Genomic DNA, 20,672 nt, shown 5'->3' on the forward strand with positions numbered 1-20,672 from the left:
TCTTACAAGTCCTATTTGCCCTATCCTTGCCCTCAAACCTTGGAGGGCTTGTTTCGATTCATCAGCTGCTCCCCAAATCTATTCTGCCTGTGCGGTGTTCCTTCCAACCCCCAAGGCCTGGGCATTTACAAATCGAAAGCCAAGACTTGCCCCTGTGTGTCTCTGAGTTCTGCCCCAACTGCCTGAACAGAACAAGGACCAAGGAAATGGAGTGAGTGGTTCTTTTGGTAGAGATCCCAGCTGACATTTCAAAATACTATGCTGTACGTAAGTGTTCCGTCCAATTATGAAGCTGAGAATTAAAAGGGCCCTCACTCAACGGAACCCAGTGTGTGACTATTTTAAGCCACTGTGCCGCCCCAGTGGCCCCGCTTGAGGGTGCCTTTGCATCATTGTTATCCTTGCAAAATTTCTCGGTGTCAAACCCCATGGAGGGTCCTGGACCTGGCGTCTCCCCTACAGACTGGAAGATCCTTGAGGGCCAAGACCCTTCCTTCCAGGCGTCCTGCAAATCTCCAGACCGTGGGAATTCAACAAATACAGGAAGCCGTTAACTGGCAAATGACAATGAAGAGATTCTCATCACACTTGAGCTTTCAGCCACAGGATGTGTCCTGTCTGGTGCAAGCCACTTAGGTCCTGAAAAGGACCTCCCCCTCCCTCCTTGGTGCACTGATACAAATGCAGATCCCACGGATTCTCGATAAGAGAAGACACAAAGCATTCAAAAGCCAATACCTGAGTGGGATACAGCTCAAGTAGTGATCTGGGATCATCTGCGAGGCCTGGGGTAGGAGGGGTAGGATGAGGCAATTTGTAAAAAAAGTGGCGTCCATAGCTCACATCATTCGCTACCTGATAACACTCATTTTTCTTCTAATCTAGGCAAACCACTACGTTCTTGGTGTTGTAGCAAAAAAGGAACACGCCAACCCACTCTTCGCCTCCCGTATACCCTTTCATCTGGCCTTGCAAGGGGGAAAAATCCTCAGAGCGCGCGCGCAGGTTTAGAGTTGCTCACCCCAGGCCCCACCCCTCAAGTCCTCCGGGGCGGGGCGGCGGGCCGGGGGCCGGGCGCCAGGGACCCGGGGGCGGGGCGGTGCGTAGGGCGGAGCCAGAGGCGGTGTCGGGATCCAGGGGGCGGGGCGGGGCGGGGCGAGGAGTCAGAGGCGGTGTCGGGAACCAGGGGGCGGGGCAGGGGCGGAGCAAGGGTGGGCGGGGACCCAGGGACGGGGTTACGAGGGGCGGAGCGGCAGGGCGGGGCGGGAGGACTCGGCGCCCGGCCTGGGGGAAGAGTCCGGTCGAGGCTTGGGCGTGGGATCCGTGACCCCGTGTTGCCCACGGCCAGGAGCCGTCGAAGCGCAGCTTCCCGGCCCGCACCTGCGCCCCTCGGAGCGCCCAGAGCCCGCGGTCCTCGGCGTCGAGCTCAGCAGCGTCCGAGCCCGGCGCGTCTCTGGCCGCCATGGCCGCCGCCGGCCTGCGGGCCTTGGGGGCCAAGGGGTCGGGCTGGCTCCGGCGCGGCCCGTGGGCTCCGCTCACCGCCGGCTTCTGCAGCGGGGGGCCGGCCGGGGTCGGGCGGCCGGAGCCGGGGCCGCGACCCACCAGCGCGCGGCAGCGGGACGGCATCAGGTCAGCGGCCCGCGGGGCTGTGCCCAGGGGGGTGGCCGGCGGGACCCGGGAGGAGAGGGGGGCGGGGGAGGCCGGGCTGCCGGCCGCGCTCCCTCCCCCTCCCCCTCCCCGCGGAGTCCCGCGAGGCTCGGTCGGAGGTCAGCTCAGCCCGCCCCGGAGCCCAGTTTATCCATCGCAGCCGATCGGTCCTGGGAGGGCGCCAGCACTGTCCCTAAACCGTAGGCCGCGTCGACGTTGCGCTTGGGCTTCGGGTGGGCAGCCTTGCTGCAGGCGCCACAGGAAGCTCTTCAGTAGAGGGTTCCGTGCATCACAAACTTGACGTGGCTCCGAGGCGAGGTCAGGCATAGCTGATCTGCTCCTTGGCCCTCATCCAGAAGTGCCCACGTGGGCGCGGGTAAATAAATAGGACGAAGGACACACGGTACTGAGCTCTGCCCTTCGGCTCAACAAGCCTAAAACCGTTTTACAAAGCATACCTGGGCACAAACTTGAAAGTGGACGGTGGAGTGGTAAAGGTAGAAGGCCCCAGCCCCCTCCAGGCCTCACCCTGACGTTTGCCTGGCCGGGCAGCCGTGCAGAGGGAGGCCTAGGTAGCATGTCTGAGTATTTAGATGTCAGGAATCAAGCTACCTGCGAAATGTGTTTTCTTCTCCTCCCCTGATAAGTAGGCCTTCCTAAGACCTGGAAGGCTGTGTGTGAATTTACAATTCCCAGGCTCTTAGGAGCTCCCCCAAAGCAGGAGAGAGCCAGCTGCTGGCCTGCAGCTTTGCTCCTTCCTTCCCACTCTGCGCGGGGCCCCCACCCCCACCTCTGCACCCCTCCCTCCGCCGCTCTGCCACAGGCTTGGCACACAGCCCTGCAGGCAGCCCGTGCAGCACGTGCACACAGTCTGTCTAATCCTTCACCCCCACAGACAGCTGCTCGCAGCCACCCCGTGGGCCTAAGGGTGCCCACTGCAGAGCCAGGGAATTCCACGGCTTCAGGTGACTGCAGCGGGGTGTGGAGGAGGATGGTGACTTCCAGGTGGGCACACCCCAGCTTCCCAGTGGACTCCTTGCTCGCCTGGAGGGGAGCTGCTGGAAGAAGTCCCCAGCAGGCTCTCCACAGTGCAGGGCCCAGGCAGGGGCCCTTCTTGCCTGCTTTCAAGGGCACTTCTGTTTCTGCAAATCTGGCTCATTTGGCACGGCAGCCAGGCAACAGAAGATCTCATTGATTCTCCAGAGTTACACATGAATCAGAAAGGGGGATGGTGGGAACAACCTATCATACATGCTGGGAGTGGCTGAGTAGGAAGGAGGCCGGAGGCCGGCACTAAAGCAGCCCCATGTCAGGCACTGTGGGTGAGCTGGAGCAGCTCACTCAAGTGTCCCTTTTCCAAGCTGCTCCTCTTGTGACAGTACTGCCGTGTAGTGAGGGCCAGCTCAGAGCCGGGTAAACTGTGCTCTGCGCTGCACACTCCTTACCCCTAACCCTTACTGCCATGTAGATAATGTTATCCCCCTTGAGAGCAAGGAAACGAGTTCATAGAGGTGACAGCCTGTTCGAGGCCACGTGGCCAGGAGGTAGGATTCCCAGGAGTCAGAGAAAGGCCCATCCGCCTCCAGAGTTGTCCCCACTCCTGCTGTGCCACCTCAGGGTACTTGACACTTAGGTTTAAAAGAGATGCCAAGAAACCAGACGAGGTGAAACTCCACAGCAGTTGGTGGAACTGGCCATGAAACAGAAATGCTCTTTTTGGTCATGAATTCAGTCAATAGATACGTGTTGAGTGTCTCTTCTGTATGGGAACCTGGCAGTGTCTCCCCTCACGGACCTTCAGGTGCTTTATGACGATAGGATGGCCTTCAGACAGCTCACTGCGGCATCCACAGGGACTATCTCTTGACTCATGAATTGGAAGTTTACTCTTTTATCACCTGCCCTGGTGGTGATCTCACTCTTAGAGAGATCCCCTCTCAGGAGGGGTAGTGTTAAACTCTAGGTGTAAGACATTCCATGTTCTGGACCAAGGTAGCCACTGGGGGAATCCAGACCGGCGAGATTCTGCAGAGGTATTACCCACCAGGTTTGATATCCCGTGGAATGAGGAACGGAGCCATCAGGTCTCAAAAACCAGTTGAACCGCAATCCAGGGTGGCTTTCTCAGATAAGCAAAGAGGGAGGGGCTGGTTTGGGCACTGGGGGAAGATGCCCAAGGGGCACCTTGGTGGAGGAGTCCAGAAGGCACACGGGTGAACTTGAGGGTCTGGAGCTCAGAGAGAGGTTTGAAGTGGGGCAGAGATTGGGCACGGTCAGCACAGAGGTGGTAGCTGATGCCAAGGCCACGGTGAAGTTGCCTGGGAGGAGTGTACTGGAACAAGAAGAGGGCAAAAGAGGGAACTCTGAGGATTGTGGCATTTGGGGGTGAGCAGACGGCTAGGAGCCCATCACAGAAGTCAAGAAGGAGCAGCCAGGGAAGCACCCAAAGTTCGGGAGAGGAGTAACGTGCTTCCAGAAGGCGAGCGTGATCACAGCAGCCACCGGGTTTGGTTCCGGCAATTAGGAGTTTCTCGGTGGCAACAGCTTTAGTGGAGTGGCAGGCACAGAAGCCTGGTGACACTGGGCAGAAGAGTGAACTCGCAATTCAGAGCACTCTGGATGTGTGACACTCGGGCCACAGCTTTAATGGGACACACGACAAATCTAGGGCATTTGAGGGCTGGCATCTTTTTACACAGTTTTGCCTGTGGCCTTAGAATTTAATTGAAGCATATGTCACTGATGGGTGGCAGCTTTTAAGGTTTTTACAGCGAGCACACTCATTATTTTATTGGAAGGTTTATCAGCAGTCTCTCTCCACCAGCCCCAAAATAGAGACTTCCGGGCTATCAGCATACCAGCTACGCGTCACTTTTGTACTCAGGAGAGGCATGTTGATGAGAAACCAAACGACGGCTATCACAGCCACCTGAAGACGGCAGCAAAACTGACGTGGCATTCCGAAGAAAAGGGTCATTCTTAAGGCACCGAAATAAATTCAGTCATCAAAGTGGTTTCCCAGAAAACTGTGGCACAGAGGCTAATTATGGAGGGTCCAAGTTGACACACAGCAGTGTAAATATCAGATGCAAAAAAAAATAAGGAAGGCAGAAAACGCGGGCGGAGACGGATGGGAAACAGACAGAAAATACACAACACTCATCTGGTGTCTGGCTGGTTGCCCGTTCCGTATAAGAGCAAAAAGGAGACACGTCTGTGTACAGGCAATAAGATGACATTCCAGGTTATTCTCACCAGCACGTAGGGTAACTTAAAACAGCGAGTTCGCCTTTGGACGCCAGCTTTTAGGGGATGATATGGCCAGAAGGCCCTCTTACTGTACAGTTCTTCACGTATCACCCCATTCTCAGACAGCGGGAATGATTTTGCTGAATTACAGGATGTCACTGTAGAAGAGGTGGGGCAGTGCTGTCAGATACGCATATTAGCACCTGCACCTGGGCTGCTCCTTCCGTGGGGTGGGTGGGAGGAGAACTGGGGGTGTATTTTCGTTCTTGGCTCCTTTTCTAACCTATTCTTTCTGGAGAACAATGGAAAGAAGTTGAAGGTCGCACTGTGTGTCTGACTCCTCTGGCCCCCGCTGCTGTCTTACAAACCTCACAGCCACTTGGTCTGTGTGGCGATCATTTTGGAACTGCTGTGTCCTGCCCTTTCTGTGGAGGTGGCAGTAATGGTTCTGACAGCAAACTTGGACAAAAAGAGAAACAAATCAAGGGAAGGGGGAGAAAACCCCACCCACATTTCAGGTGGTCCCCTTGTTTTGACATAGCTGTCACCCCAGAGAGCTGACAAACTCTCTCAATGGCCTTTGAGCGCCCACAGTTCTATTTTCTGGGGTTTTAAAAATAGCTCCCAAAGTAGAAAGGAATCGCAGGGGTCCTCATTTGTTTTGACTGGTGCACGACCCAGTAATTATAAAATGTTCTTCGCAGGAGCATTGTCTTGAGCGATCCAAAGAGAAGAAACGCCCTGTCACTGGCAATGCTGAGATCTCTGCAAAGCGACATTCTTCATGAAGCCGAAAATCAAGATCTGAAGGTCATTATTATTTCAGGTATTGGTCAGATGTCCATCCTCAGTGTTCTGCAGAACCCAGAAGAGGTGTCTCAAAGGTCTTTGGTTAACTGGGGCATTCCCTCCTTTAATGGGGGAATTGTTTTGAAGCTCCTTTACAAGAAATGAATTATGGAAAACGTGTAGTGGGCACCTTGGTCCTGACATTATTAACTGTGGAAATTATGGCAAAGGTCACTGTGCAGTGAAAATATGTCCTTTCCTTTCTGTTGGATACTAAACATTGCCACACGTGGCTATGCTGGTTTTCCCATCAAAATCAGAGAATCGATTTTCTCATGGACCTTATACGATGGGTTTAATCACCAATCCTCTTGGTAGACTGCCTAGTCCGCTAGGACCAGGCTGCTTGGACACTCGATCGGTTTGTCTCTCCGTTCTTACCAGGCTCCCAACTGAGATGTTCAGTCTTCTTCAACGGTGCCAGAAAGAGTGCCATATTTTGCCCAATTCTTTCCTTGCTCTTTTTCCAGTAAGAATTTTTACCAAATTATCTAGTGATGGTGGTGGTGGTGGTATAAATAATAGCAATGTCACTATTTTAAAGCATCCACAGACAAGTAATACAGATGATGCTCTGTGATGCTTTTTTTTTTTTTTTAATTAAGGATCAGTGTTTCTGGAGAATGTGACCTTCTTATCAATGATTGAATATACATTTTCAACTGTTTTATGTGGCAAACAGAAAAGACATAGAACTGCTTGAGGTCAGGGGGTGTAACCTGGATGCAGCGAAGGCAGTTCACTTCCAGACGACACCAGTTCCTCACTTGCTTAAAGGGAATGGTACTGCCCATCAGAACCGCCACAACAAGAGGAAATACGAAGTGTTACCAGCTTACCAGTGGAATTACATTTTGTTGTTGTGGTTAATGACAATGACAATAAAACCACCTCCTCAGGTCCCTTGTTTATAATATACAGGGATTCTCTTTACACTCTGACCTTCCTGATTCCAGCCCCAGGGGTGGCTGCTGTCTGTAGACTAAATAACAGGGACACTGCTGAAGACCTGGTGGGTTTACATAGCCCTGGGTGAGTTGGTACCCTCAGGCCAGACCAAGTCCAAAAACAAAAAGTGTGAGACCAAAGGGACAACTCTGAAAAGAGTAGCCTCGCCTTGGTCACTGAGCCTTCTCCTTTTTGTAACTGCGAGTTTTCACTGGTTTCCACTTGGGACCTTTTAGAGGACAGACACCTCACCCTGCACTGTCATCACAAAATACTGGCTGTAGCTTTTCAGGCTGACTGGAACTATTCTTATCAAAATCAGGCCATTAACTTTCTCTAAGTGTCCACAGCATTGATACTGAAGTTATTCAGTAGACAAGTAAGTGAATGTCTCAGCTCTGATTATCTACATCTTTTCCTTTTCTTTCCTCCACTGGAATCACTGCAGCTGAGGGGCCTGTATTTTCTTCTGGGCATGATTTAAAGGAACTGACGGATGAGCACAGCCCAGATTATCACGCTGAAGTATTCCAAACCTGTTCTGAGGTAAGCCAGGGTGACGGTCGACACTGCAAGCCTGACAGTGATAACTGTATTAAATATTGAATCAGGCTCCTAGTTTACAGATGAGGTCTTAAGCAATGAGACATCACCACTGCCTCTACGGTCACTGGCGAACCCTCATCCAAGCAACGATTTGGTTTAGACTTTTCAGAAGTGACTGTGGTTGGCTTTTGATCTCGCCGTAGGCCAAAGAAAGGAAAACATGCTGGTACTCAGAGCTGCCATCTCTGCCTTCTGGGGGTATGTCTTGGTATCCATGTCTTAAGTAAGAGGTAAAGGGCAGAAATGTACATCCTTAGAGAGAAAGAATCTAAGATTATTAAAATTTTTTAAAATTTAAACTAAAACAACCCTGTTCATGGGAAAGAGAGAGCATTCATAACAATAATGGTTTTTAAAATTATTTCCAAACCCTTCTTTCACTAACCTTATAATCACTCTCTCCAAGTAGGAAAATTAACCTCCTCATTTTTACCTCTTCTCCCTTTCCTGTCTCTCTAACCTCATTAAGGAGGGAAATTTACAACAGGTATAGAGGAGGAAGAACAAAAGTTGGGGATGACTTATAAATGTATCAAATCAGCCTGGATAATCAAAAATATAGAATCGGACTTTATGTAACACATTGTTCATTTAATGAGCATCTGTTGAGCACCTGCTACATGCATACTTGCAAGATACTGAGGGAACTAGAAAGAAAAAAAGAGTTCCCAGCCAACCTGAAACTGGAAACCTAGTTGAGAAGGAAGATGTATAAAGCAGTTTCTATAACCTGACCGTAAGATTACTTCACCTAATTTCTCCTTCATACATTGACTTATTCATCTCTTTGGTTATTAATGTTATTAACAATTCAACAAATATTTAAGGATACCTTCAGTGTAGATAAGACAGAAGTGAGCATCAGAGAGGGGAATGGGAAGGTGACTGGGATTCGTTCTTGTTTTCCTTGCCCTTCCAGAAACCCCATAGGAGATCAGATTATAGTTTCTCATTTCGTGGAAGGACAAACCAGAAAAGTGATTAACTTGACATCATGGAGGTGGAAGCAAGTCAGAGCCAAGACTCTGGTCTTTTGTTTCACATTAATGATGTTTATGGGACATTCTGCTGTGTGTTTGCCAGGATTTGGTGCTTTAAAAAGTTATTTTTCTACTAATAGGGAATATTTTTGTCAAAAGAGAAAATCATCAAAAAGAACCAGTGGAGCCCTTCCATCCTCCCTAAAAGGCCTGCTTTTGTCACTCTGCTTTGGTACCTTCATGAACTGAGATCTAAAGCGTTAGCAAAGGGCTACAGGGGAGCTGAGCTTCTTCAGAGGACAAAGGCCAGGTTTTCTGGAAGCTTCTAACCTGCAGATGCGTCCGACTCACTGAAAAAAGATACAGACAGGGCCTCACCCTAATGTAGTCAAATAGGAGTGAAAGTACATTGAGTTCTTTAATACTTTTTCTAAGAAAATCAAATTGCCCTGGATAAATCTGAGTGCCATGAACTTGTGCAGGATCTCTGTTTGCAAGTGTAACCAGCAGGCAGGTTGGGGCAGAGTGAGCAAGGTGCCCCTGGTTTGGTTCATGCCTGAGAACAGGTGCTGGTAGAGAGGAAGATGTTCTGATTGGCTCCGCACCTAATTCTGTAGCAGATTTGTCACAGACCACACGTGCCGCATGATAGTTAGTTATTTACAAGTCAGGAATGGGGCAGGTTGAGACTGAGAAGAAACACCTGGTCAGGGAAGCGTGAACGTCACCTTCCGCAGGCTGATGCAGGGGCTCTCACGGGAGGCCCGCCCTCTCTCTCTTCTTTCGTCCTGTTCAAGTTTAACGGTGGAAACCCTGGGCCGGGAAGAGTCTTCCCTCCTCCTCACACCCACCACTGACGTGACAAAGGAACAGGGCCGCTTGCTTTGGGAACGAGCGTGGAACCCTCCGTGGTGTTATTCAGTGAAGCTGGGGCAGAGTGAAGTTTATGTCCCATTTTGGAGTAGGCAGGGCCAAAACAAGTACTGAATTCAGGAGGCAAAATAGGAGGAATAATCATTCTTGACGATCAAGGGGTGGGTTACCCAGCTGGTATAGTAGCCAGGTGCCCTCTGTCCTTCCTGAGTTGCTCTCTAACCTTATTTGAAATATTTTTTTAATTATAAAACCTAGAAGAACAAAAGGAAGAAAAATAAATGACTGATACTACACTCATGATCATACCACCCAGAGAGAACTGTAATGAATATTTTGCTGTATTTCTTTTTCATCCTTTCCCACGTGTACCTATTTGTTTGTCTGAATGACCATATGTGGGTGCGATTATACAGTATAAACTGTATAATGTCACAGCATTGAATGCGTACTGGGTGTTATTTTGAGAACTTTAGACATGTTAATTTATATAATCTCATGTTCTGTAAGGTTGGTACTATAATTATACCCATTTTACAGATGTGAAGGCTGAGGGATAGGCAGCAAGTTAAGTGATAGATGAGGTGTCAGCCCCCAGAAGGCTCGCTCCAGACCACCAGGCTGATATTTCTCTCAGCAACAATGAGAATAAGTGTCATGAGATTGCAGCACTCCATTGCGTGGACACAGTTTCGTTGGTAGAGCCATTGACTTATTTTTGTACATTTCTATTATTTATAGTCTTTACTATTATAAAATAATAATTCAGTGAACATCTTTGTCCAGACAGATTTTTGCCCTGTTTCAGATTATTTCTCAGAAACAGAACTCCTAGATTGAGGGTAGGATGTTTTTAATGTTGGTGATCTACTGGATTGCCCAAGTATCTCCCACCAGCTTGTGTGGAGTCTCAGCCCTTCCTAGGCGACAGGCAGGAGACAGACTGTGTCCAGCTGACTCTTCATAGCTTCAGCTGATCAGGTGGTGGATGACACTCAGAGCTAAAACAGTTCTTTTCTGTCTCTGCAGTCAGGCCTTCTTGCTACTATGGTCCACTGAGCAGCAGCGCCTCCCCTCACCGTCCCCATCTTCACCTAACGTGCATGAATCCCCTGAACCCGCCAGCAGTTTGGGGTCTGGGTACATACATGTGCGTTCCTCTGGGGGAGGGTCATTAGCATTTATCAGATTCTCAAAAGGTAACTCCCCCCAAAAAGGTCAAGAATGTGATATATTCTTAAATATAGAATCGGTCATTTTATAATAAAGCTGACAAGCACCAAATGGTCATAAACACAAAAGGTGAGTCCCTTAGGCAAAATCTTGGAATCTGTAAAGGCTGTTTTCCTTGGAGTGGCCGCGTGGGAAGAGCCCAGGTCCCCTCCTCCTCTCCCTCCTGCCAAGGTCGAAGGGCAAACATTTATACACTGAAGTTACCATAGCAACACAATCTGTTTAGCGTGTCAGGGGGAAAACAGAGAAATGAGCCAAGCTTTTTCATAAGCTGCAAAAATAAGTTAAAGTTCTGGGGATTTGGGTGAGGGGTCTCACATGAGCCAGTTTCTGGCTCCCCTCTCCATGCCAGCGGCACTTTGGAATTTTATTTTGATGACAGCGGAGTGTTCCCCACCATCTTAATAAAATTGAGACAGTATCATGGTGGCAACTGGAGAAGTGATTACTAAGGAAATTGCCTCCCAGACCCTTTCCCACTGGTTTCAGACTTTTAACATAAGAGCTCCACGCAGACACCGTTGGAACAGAACTGCTTGCTCCCCAGAGGTCAAAGTCAGCCCTCTTCTCCAGTGAGGTTGCTAGGGGAGCAGTAAAGGGGACAGAAGTCGTGCTGGGGGACAGACCAGGGGGGCTCAGAACCCACAGCCCCCCTCGTGGATCTGGTGGCCTTAGGGAGTCACCTCCCCCGTGAGCCTTGGTGTCCTGGTTCCTTCCTCCTGGATCTCAGGAAGATCAATTCATACAGTCTGGTTCACAGTCGATGTGTAAGGCAAGATCTTCTCTGTGTGACTTCCTCTACCCTCTTGTCGTAGGATCTGCTACACTGATGCATATGAGAAGGGCTCTGAGAACAGTAACGTCACATATTAGTGTCCCCCTCACTCTCGAATGCAGGTGAAGCAGGTGTGCTCGCTCCGCAGGTCATGATGCTGATCCAGAGCCTCCCGGTCCCCGTCATCGCCATGGTGAACGGCTTGGCCACTGCCGCCGGGTGTCAGCTGGTTGCCAGCTGTGACATTGCCGTGGCAAGCGACAAGTCCTCCTTTGCCACGCCAGGTGTGAACATCGGGCTCTTCTGCTCCACCCCCGGGGTGGCCCTGGGGAGAGCTGTGCCGAGAAAGGTAACTGAACTCCCTGCACCCCCTCGCTAAGCTGTGAGCCTCCAGTGCCTGTGAGGGTCAGTCCCAGAACTTTCTGGTGGAAAGTACAGTGTGATTCAGGACATTCTGCCCAAAGCAGGACAGGCCGGATGTACTAACGTCTTTTGTTGGGAGGTTATCCCAGTGGCTGTCAGCGTGTAAATCACTGCTTTTCACTCTTGCCTGCCCCTCAACACAGCTGGTTATGTTTTTGAATTTGCTTTGTTTTCATAAAGGTGAACAGTTTTTGCACTTTTATTTGAAATGCAATTGAGATGCAGTTTTGTTGCACAGAAAGGTTGCCCATGAGCTATAATAGCACGGTGACATATGCCAGTATAAGAGGCTAGGACACTGTGTCACTGGCTGCCTGTTTGCCAACAATATCTCGTTCCAGAACGGGTGGAAAGTAGCTGATATGCTGAGTGTGGCAGGTTTGCGGTGGTCGCGGGAACGTGCTGTACTTGGTGTGTAGAATCTGCCGCAGATGGAGCTGCATTGCCGGAGGTGTTCTGTCCTTGCTAACCCGAGGGAAGTCTCCTTTCTTTGCAGAGCTTTCCTCCTTCCTATAACGCTGTCAAAGAATGTTTACTGAGCATTTCAATTGGAAACTGTTGGTTTCCTCCTTTTAGAAAAACACATCCTCACTCTCAGCTGGAAATCTGTTTTTAAAGAAGAGGGCAGATTCACAGCAGGTGGGGAACTTAAACTGCTTTCTAGAATATGTTATCCATTTTAGCACCAACTAGGAAAATCAGTAGTTGCTCATAGCCCGGGGCACAAAAGAAAATGAGCCCCAAGGGAAATCAAGCCGCAGGACCAAGTTCAGGGGCACACGCCTGCCTTTCATGTGCCTCGTTAGTCTTTACAGAAACACATGTTTATGAGAAAATTCTCACGACAGATACCTACAAACACACACTATGAAAACCAGCTGGACTCCACGTTGGAAAAGGTGACCCTCAGAACAACAGCACGCTCCAGTGTCCTCAGTCTCAGGGGGTGTCCAGAGCCTGCCAGGATACCCATTTACCTTAAATGTTATCTATTAATTCAATAAATACTTAACTCCCTACTTGGTGCCAGGACATTAGGTTAAAATGTATCACAAAGTTATCAGAGCTTGTGAACAAACTCTTATAATTGTGCAAATCAAATCTCCAGGCCTTCTGCACATTAAGGGTGGTTGTCTGCTTGGCCTACCTGCAGCTGTAAAGCGTCAACACCTGACATTCTAGAAGGTTCCATGTCGAGGCCTTTGAAACCTTTAAATCAGCCCTGGTGTCTGGATAAGAATCTATTCTTTCTCAAAACAGACTTTTAAAATCAAGGCTTATAATTGAGTCATAGAAACTTACAGGTTGATCATACGTGTCAAACTTTAAATTCGCTTTTGAGAAGAAAGAAGCAAAAAATGTGACAAAAACAGGCCTAACTTCCCAGCACGCCCAGTTCTCAAAACCATGTTGCATAAATCTCACCCTCTAGGAGGAAAACTAGGGATTCACAAAAATCCAAACCTGACCGTAACACATCTGCCCGCCGTCAGCGCTTGGCTGCGCCCACGGGGAAGCATCCATACACAGGCCGCCAGCTGCGTGGGTGACAGGCCTGCGTCCCCGTGCACATCCCCAGCCAGGAAGCACAGCTAGCAGATGCCTTTGCAGCCTGGCCGGGTCCGAGGTGGCATGGGTCGCCAGTGCCCTCTGCTGGTCATCATGGGGCACTGCCCAGCCATGAGGAGGACGCTGCCTTCTGTCCACCAGAAACCATGGCAAGGAGCCCTTGGGTGCCAGCCAGACTGAGCCTGGGTGTGAATCACTTCCCACAGTAACTCCGTGCATCTGCGGAATCTGAGTTCCTAATCGTCTAATGAGATCAGAGTAGAACTTGCAAGATGGAGAGGATGTTAAGCGAAAGCCTTGCTACCCAGCCTGTGTGCAGATCACCAGAGAGCCTGGGAAACGGGGGTCTCAGCCCACCCCCCAGACCCACCGCATCAGAATCTGCATGTTAGCATGTTAACCGTGACACGTGTGGCCGCCAGAGGCATGTGTTCAACAGCCCAGCTCACGGGGAGGCTGGCGTCTCAGGGACCCACGGGGAGGTCTCTCAGCTGATAAAGTTAACCTGTGATCCCCCGGGGTCCTTCCCTCCCCATCCTCCCGCATCGCAGCCCTCATGCTGAGACCAGCAGCTAGTTCTTCTACTTGTGACTTGAGGGGCCCCAGAGACCCCTCTGCCTTAAATAATCAGGGGCCTTGATACCTAAAGCCAACATTGGAGCTTCATACAAATTTACAGCAGGAAGAAGCCTGTTAATAACAGGCACTGCATTCCCTAGGGGCCTCCTGAGTACCCTGCACCGCAGTATAAGCTTCGCACAGCTTTCTCCAGTCCTCACAATTCTGCAGGTTGGGGGGGTCTCTACTCCCATTTTTTCAGATGAGGAAACAGACTCGGAGGGGTTAAATTGCCCCCTTAAGGTCTTGTGGTTAGTAACTGGGATTGGAACTTGGGGACATCAGACAGCAGGGGTCAGCCTTGAAGGTCAGCCTTGGCCTCGAGTGCTTTTTGTTGTTTTTAATGCAAATGCTCTGGGAAGAGGAAGTATAAAATCACCACCTTCTTAGGTGGACTCAGGAGTTGATTATAGAAAAGGGTGAGAGGAGGTATTTTCTTCTCTCATCTGAAGTTCCAGGGGAAACTTTAAACACCAAGTAAAGGTTGTGCTGATTTCCCATAAAATGGGCTTTCTTTTCTCAGGGAAAGCCGCTCTAGTAGCTAATCCACGTGCGTACAACCCCTTTCAATCAATATGGTGCTAGATAGCGTTACCCCACCAGGCAGATAAGGACGCTGAGGCCAGAGAGGACCATGAGCTAGGCAGGACCAGGGAGGAAGCTGAAGGCGGGCGGGCCAGGAACACGAGTGCCGGGGACAGGGAGTGACTCCTGTTCTCTTGTCCCTTCCCCAGATGGGACCCATGGCCTCTGCCCTTCACTGGGACTCTCTGGGAGTCTTCAGGGGTGTCTTACTTAACAGCCCTGAATCAGCAGCACGGGTTTTTAGCTCCACATTTAAACAGGCACTTCAAACATGCTTTGTGGTGACAGTGCTGTTCCTGGTCAGCTATGAAATAGTCTGTAGCTCCTGCTGCCTCCAATGTGGCATCCTGAAACTTCCAAAACTGGACAACGTTGGGACTTAGTCCTCTCCCCTAACTGTGCAGAGGGGAAAACGGGCCGCCATCGCCTTGTCCCTGGCTGCCAGGCCAGTCCACTATGTGCTCCTCTGTACCTGTGGGGCATCTGTGCCCGCCTTCTGGCCTCTCCTCCTCCCCCAGAGCTCAGTCCCCAGCTGATACGATCTAGTCTCATGATGGAAAAAACCACCTTAATCGGTGGTTCTAAACTGGGAGCAGTATGGACCCCAGGGGACATCTAGCACTGCCTTGATTGTCACATGTTGGGACGGGGGTCCTCCTGCCCAGTCGATAGAGGCCTGGGATGCCGCAAACATCCTACAATGCCCAGGACAGCCCCACACAACAAAAAATTATCTGGTCCAAGACATACAGTGGCCCTGAGGTTGAGACACCGTGACCTCAGCGCTGATGATACCGCAGGCGGGTCCAGTGATCTGTAACAAACCACCCCCGCCTCAGCCGCTCCAAACAACAGTAATGAGTTTAACTCGTGAATCTGCTGCTTGGACAGGGCTCAGTGAGGAAGCCTTACCTCTGTCTGTGGCCTCAGCTGGGAAGAGTTGAAAGGGGAGCGTGACAAACTGGGGGCAGGGATCTGAGGGCCCGCTCGCCCAGCGTCTGGCTGTTGAGGCCGCCTCTCGGCGAGGACCTCGGCCGGGCTGGTCAGCGGCACACGCCGTGCAGCCTCAGTGTGGCTTGGGCTTCCTCACGGCGTGGCAGCTGGGCTCCAAGGCCGAGCCTCCGGAGGGAAGATGCCAGCGGAAGCCGTGTCACCTTCTGACCTGGCCTCGGCAGGACTGGGGCATCACCGCCCCTGTCCTCTGTTTGCCTCCATCCATCCGTTCCTTAAATCACCCACCGATAAACATCCCGTAGGCTGCCTGCTACATGCAAGGAACTCTTCTGGTGCCAGCAATACAGAAATAAACAGAACAGGAAAAAGAAAGTCTCTGACCTAGTGAAGTTCACATGCCAACCGAGAAGATAACACAATAAACAAAATGAATATGTAAAATATATAGTACATGGTGACAGGGAAAAGGAGGAAAATGCAGCCAGAAAGGGGGATGGTGCTGGGGTGCGAGCTGCAGTTTCAATAGAGTGATGACACGTGACCTGAAGGAGACGAGGAGGGTACCCCCGTTCGGGGCACTCATGGATGCTGTTCCGGCTGGAGTCTGGGGACGGAAGACCTTACGGGTGCTGGGGGACGTGGTGTTTGAGGAGTAGGTAACTGGGCCGAGAGTCAGGTACGGATGGTCTCTGCAGAGTGAACCGGTATGGGGGGGGCAGGCGGCACTGGATTGCAGGATGGCCAACGCCTTAATAACGGCCCCGTCTCCTCCCGCAGGTGGCCTTAGAGATGCTCTTCACTGGGGAGCCCATTTCTGCGCAGGAGGCCCTGCTCCACGGGCTGCTGAGCAGGGTGGTGCCGGAGGAGCAGCTGGAGGAGGAGACCATGAGGATCGCGAGGAAGGTGGCCTCACTGAGCCGGCCGGTGCTGTCGCTGGGCAAAGCTGCCTTCTACAGGCAGGTGGCCCAGGACCTCAAGACCGCCTACCACCTCACCTCCCAGACCATGGTGGACAACCTGGGCCTGCCAGATGGCCAGGAGGGGGTCAAGGCCTTCCTCCAGAAGAGGAAGCCCGTCTGGTCACACTGAGCAGCCTCATCAGAGGCACCGGGGGCCGTGAGCCCAGTGGGCAGCGCTCAGGACCCCCCCCCCCCGCCCCCCCCAACTCCCAGCCTGACCTTCCGACCCCCAACCACCACTGCTGCCTTGTGACTGTAGCAGTCAGCCTGCTTTTCTGGCAATAGTAATGGTGCACGTGGTCTGTGTTAAGAGCCACGATTCCCTGGGGCAGGGGCGGCCTGGGGAGTCGGGTGCTAATGTGAGCAGAAGGGCGTGAGCACCTCTGCCGAGCTAGCTGTGTGAGGAAGCCAGTGTGTGATGCTCCTTCTGGGGACCTTAGGTGAGGGGACCCCCGCCCCCACCCCCAGGGAAGAAGGTGATGATAAACTAAGGCAGGAAGGAAGGATTTCAGCCTGACTGTTACCAGAAAGGGCCCCTAAGGCAGAGGTGGTGCTGGCTGCCCACCAGAGGTGAAGCATTTCAAATCCCCACGAGATGCTCTCCACTCTGAAAACCTTCTTGATTCTATTGAGAAATGATCATGCCTATGGCTTTGGGATAATCTTATGGGATTTTTTAAAAAAGATTACCTATTTAGAGAGACTGATAATTTTATCTTCCCAACCAGACTGTAAGCTAAGAGAAGAAAATCGATTTTAACCCTTTCTTTGATGCCTGTGGGGATAGATGTCTGGTGGGTGCCTGGTGCTTCTGTAATGAAGGTCCCTGCCACCAAGATACTGGGAGCCCGGACGCTGGGCTGAACCTGAGGATAAAAGCATCGGGGAGAGAAGGGAGGGACGCAGAACACACATTCTCCCCACCAAGAACCACCTGCTGCGGAAACATTTCCAAACTGTGCTCAGCTTCTGGTAAAGAATCCAGACTCGCATCAGGCATTTGAGTTCCCCAGAGATGGTTTAGGATCAAAACATCTTACTTTCTGGCTTCTGGTCCAATGAGGCCCCAGAAAAGTCCCAGACCTCGTGTCTGCCAGCTCGCACCTGGGGCTGATCATTTTTTTAAGGCCAGTTTTTTTTTTACCTAATGAGTAGAATGGCCGTAAAGGTAATTAGTACCGAAGACAGAGAACCGTGCGGCTCCACCAGGTGGTTCTCATTCTAATCACAGGGGCAAGCAGCCCATGGAAGGGAGGTCCCCTAGTGGGGCTTCTACTGAGATTGGCTTTTCTTTTCTTTTCTTTCCTCCCTCCCTCCCTCCCTTCTTTTTCGCCAGAGTTTAGAAAGGTGAAAAAGTGTTTTCTTGGAAAGGAGGAGCTTGTTACTAAGAATGTTCCTCAGAAGAAGAGAGCTCATCAGAGCCACCAGTCACTGGAGTCCGGTACACACTGGCACCCCCGTACATCCTCATTCAGTCCCCACCAGAGCCCAGCCGAGTGGGGCCACTATCACCTCCTTACAGATGGGTGGTGGAGATCGGGGAGAGGGAGGGCCCCAGGCTCTGACTGCCGATAAAGCCGTGGATGCCTTTCCCGGGCTGCCCAGCTTATGAGGGAGCCTGGGCTGGAGGGAGGCCTGCCGGAAGACCTGCCCCCTGCCCCGCAGCTTTCCAGAACCCAGGGCTGGGCCGAGCACGCCCCCTGCTGGAGGGCTTTGCCCGCGTGCCGGGGACATGGGATTTCACTCTTGGCAAATCACCAGTGGAGTTTTTACGACTGATAAACAACTGGCTGAAATTCCAGCCCAGGCTGTGCAGGACTGGCCATCACAATCTGCTCAAAAACAACGCCACCCATGGGGCCCCTCCAGTTTGCCCACCGCGGGAGTGGCTGTGAGGCCACTGCCAGACCCCACAGTGAGGAGAGGGTGTTATAAACTCTGGGCTTTGAAGAAAGTTAGCAAAGCCTTCACACACGTCCCACCAAAGACCAAAAGTTGCCTTTCCAGTTTCTGTATGAGCTGCACCACAGCCTCCAACCAGGAAATCCTCGGGCCTCTAGGCTGGCTTCCCAGCCTGCGAGCTGAAGTGCCCTCAGGGACTCGCTGTAAATCTTAATAATCGCCGGCACGGAAAGTAACCCAGAAGGAAAAGCGTCTGCCCAACCACAGTACCATATAACTCATCCCCAAGGCCAGTGTAAACTGGGGTGAATTTGCATCTCTGCGTCCCTCCACTGGGATGCTGAATGAAAACTTTCTCATCACCACACACGATGATTGCTTCTGGAAAGCCTGGTGCATTCACCTTTCCCTCTGTACCACGTGCTGCTCAGGGAGCTTTGCTGAGCTCAGCCCAGTAGACCCCACGCCAGCAGGTTCAGGGGCCAGAAAGTCGGTGAAAGGGGCATTTGTTCCTGCACGGCCAGGGGGAGAAAACATTCCCGAGGCCACCTGAGCCCCCGAGAATACAATAAATGACTAACTTTACACCAACGATGGCGGGGGGCCCCACCAGGAGCCTTACTGAGCTGAGTAAATTTCCTCTTGCCAGGCAGGCCCAGGAAGGAGCTCTGTCTGCTCCCCTGGTATGTACGAGGCTCAGAGAAGTTAAGGCACTGGCCACGGCGAGGCCAGCATCTATCTGACTCTGAATCCCGTGCCCCCAACACCATACTTTTTTCCTCCCAACGTACCAAGAAGATCACCGTCCCAGCCTGGAGAGACAGACGACTGCGGCGCTCAGAGGAAGCCAAGCAGACATGGCAGCGCCCAGGCGACGCAACTGGCAGGCACATTGGCACTCGCCACCTACCTCTACAGAGATCAAGTCAGGCGCTGCGGCAGCTGCGGCCTGCCAGCACCCCCCGAAAGGTGCTCAGGGTGGAGAGCTGAAATGAGGCGCTCTGTGCTCTGTGAAAAACTGGCACAACAGGTCTTTCGATAGTCAGGTATTTTTAGGAGCCAACTTTATGAGCCCAATTCTTGTATCTCCTCCTATCCTGAGAAACTAAAATCCTGCATGGTGACGACGGCTCCCATGACTACCAAAAGCCTGCACGAGACGAGCAGAAACCTTCTGTACGCAACATGAGCTTGATGGCATGTTTTTCCCCTTTCACCTAAATCACACATATACTGATCCTCCCCTCCGCCTCTTTGGCACAGTTTCTCAGAGCTCTCTGGGAAGCTGTCTGCTGGGCTGCAGGCCTCATTTTGCCCCAAATAAAACTTAACTCGCAGCTCTCATGTGCATTTTTTTAAGTCGACACAGTGTTGCTTACCAAGGGGGTCCGGGAGAAGCACGGATTTGACCTCAGAGAGAGCCGAGTTCAAGTCCCGGGATTGCGACTGTCTAGCTGTGTGACCGTGCAGGTGATGGAGCCTCTTGCGGTGCCCAGGTCCCCTCCTGGGACCCTCTTGTCCTCCCGGTTCTGACATTGCAGAGTCTACAGCACTGGGATTGGAAACTTGCTGCACAACCTGAAACAGGTAGCTTTGCTCAGAGAAAATGCTCTCTTACAGATGGAGAAGATGCACCTTTTTTCCCGAGAAGTGGTGAACAGTGGAAACACCTGATTACATTGGAGAACGCGAACTCCCTTACAGGTCCTCAGAGCTTGGGGGCCACACCTGAACCTTTGAAAGACGTCCGGCTGGAAAGCCTCTACAGGGGGCAGAGCGCTGTTGAAATTGGCAATCACCGTAATTTTGTCTGGGGGCCCCCTTGCCTCTCTCCGTCCTCTGAAAACCCACTGCACTAAGCTTTAAAGTTGTTTTCAAATATTTGATTAACGAATGATTATTCTTTCCTGGCAGTCATCAAGAGGCCAGAGTTCAAATCAGCTTTATTGAAGTTGACCTGTTACCGTTAATAAATTTATCAAATTTCAGTCTCGCAAGGGTTTTTCTTTCATGTTCTGGAGCCCAAAATGTATTTTTCAGGTCCCAAACAGAGGCCCCAGGGAAGCTGGCAGGCCATCCTGAGCCTGCAGGATGGGATGGCCCGGCCCCCTCTGGCTCCCTGGGGGAGGGGAGGCGGCCGTCCCACCAGGAAGGGGAGGGGGTGGTGAGGCTGGGGGCTGGGTGAGTCCAGTGTTGTGGGTTTACATTCCTCTGAGGTCCTTTTTGATTGCATGACAGTGTTTCCTTCCAGTCTCCCTTTCCTGCCCAGGAATGTTTCAGCTCTGACCCAATTTACAAGTACTTTGTTCACACATTTCAGAAATCCTTGCTTTCAGTATTCACCTTACCTAACTCTGTGTTGAGATGGTACTTGCCACTTCTAGAAATTTCTAGGAACTTAGAAAAAGGAAAAAAGAAAAAGTGTTGACCAAAGTGGAGTGTGATTTAAGGCTTATCAATGCTTCAACTGATGTAGCGATAGCTGTTCCAGGCGCTGTTAGC

General features: G+C 51.4%; 1 protein-coding gene across 1 annotated transcript; it reads left to right on the forward strand.

The window, feature by feature from the left end:
- The first annotated feature begins 1,270 nt into the window (after positions 1-1,270).
- On the forward strand, positions 1,271-20,159 carry ECHDC3 (enoyl-CoA hydratase domain containing 3). The gene is made up of 5 exons (XM_057732718.1): positions 1,271-1,629; positions 5,601-5,722; positions 7,142-7,239; positions 11,309-11,509; positions 16,087-20,159. The coding sequence occupies exons 1-5, from the start codon at positions 1,463-1,465 to the stop codon at positions 16,396-16,398; spliced, it is 900 nt and encodes a 299-aa protein (XP_057588701.1). The 5' UTR covers positions 1,271-1,462; the 3' UTR covers positions 16,399-20,159.
- Positions 20,160-20,672: the final 513 nt, after the last annotated feature.

This window comes from Hippopotamus amphibius, chromosome 4, assembly GCF_030028045.1.
Source record: "Hippopotamus amphibius kiboko isolate mHipAmp2 chromosome 4, mHipAmp2.hap2, whole genome shotgun sequence".
NCBI lineage: Eukaryota > Metazoa > Chordata > Mammalia > Artiodactyla > Hippopotamidae > Hippopotamus > Hippopotamus amphibius.

Excerpts from the sequence above, each read along its gene's own strand:
- ECHDC3 (XM_057732718.1), top strand. The coding sequence starts at position 1,463 with ATGGCCGCCGCCGGCCTGCGGGCCTTGGGGGCCAAGGGGTCGGGCTGG. Across the intron at positions 5,723-7,141 it reads GAAGGTCATTATTATTTCAG|CTGAGGGGCCTGTATTTTCT; the intron begins GTATTGGTCAGA and ends GAATCACTGCAG. Across the intron at positions 11,510-16,086 it reads GGAGAGCTGTGCCGAGAAAG|GTGGCCTTAGAGATGCTCTT; the intron begins GTAACTGAACTC and ends CTCCTCCCGCAG.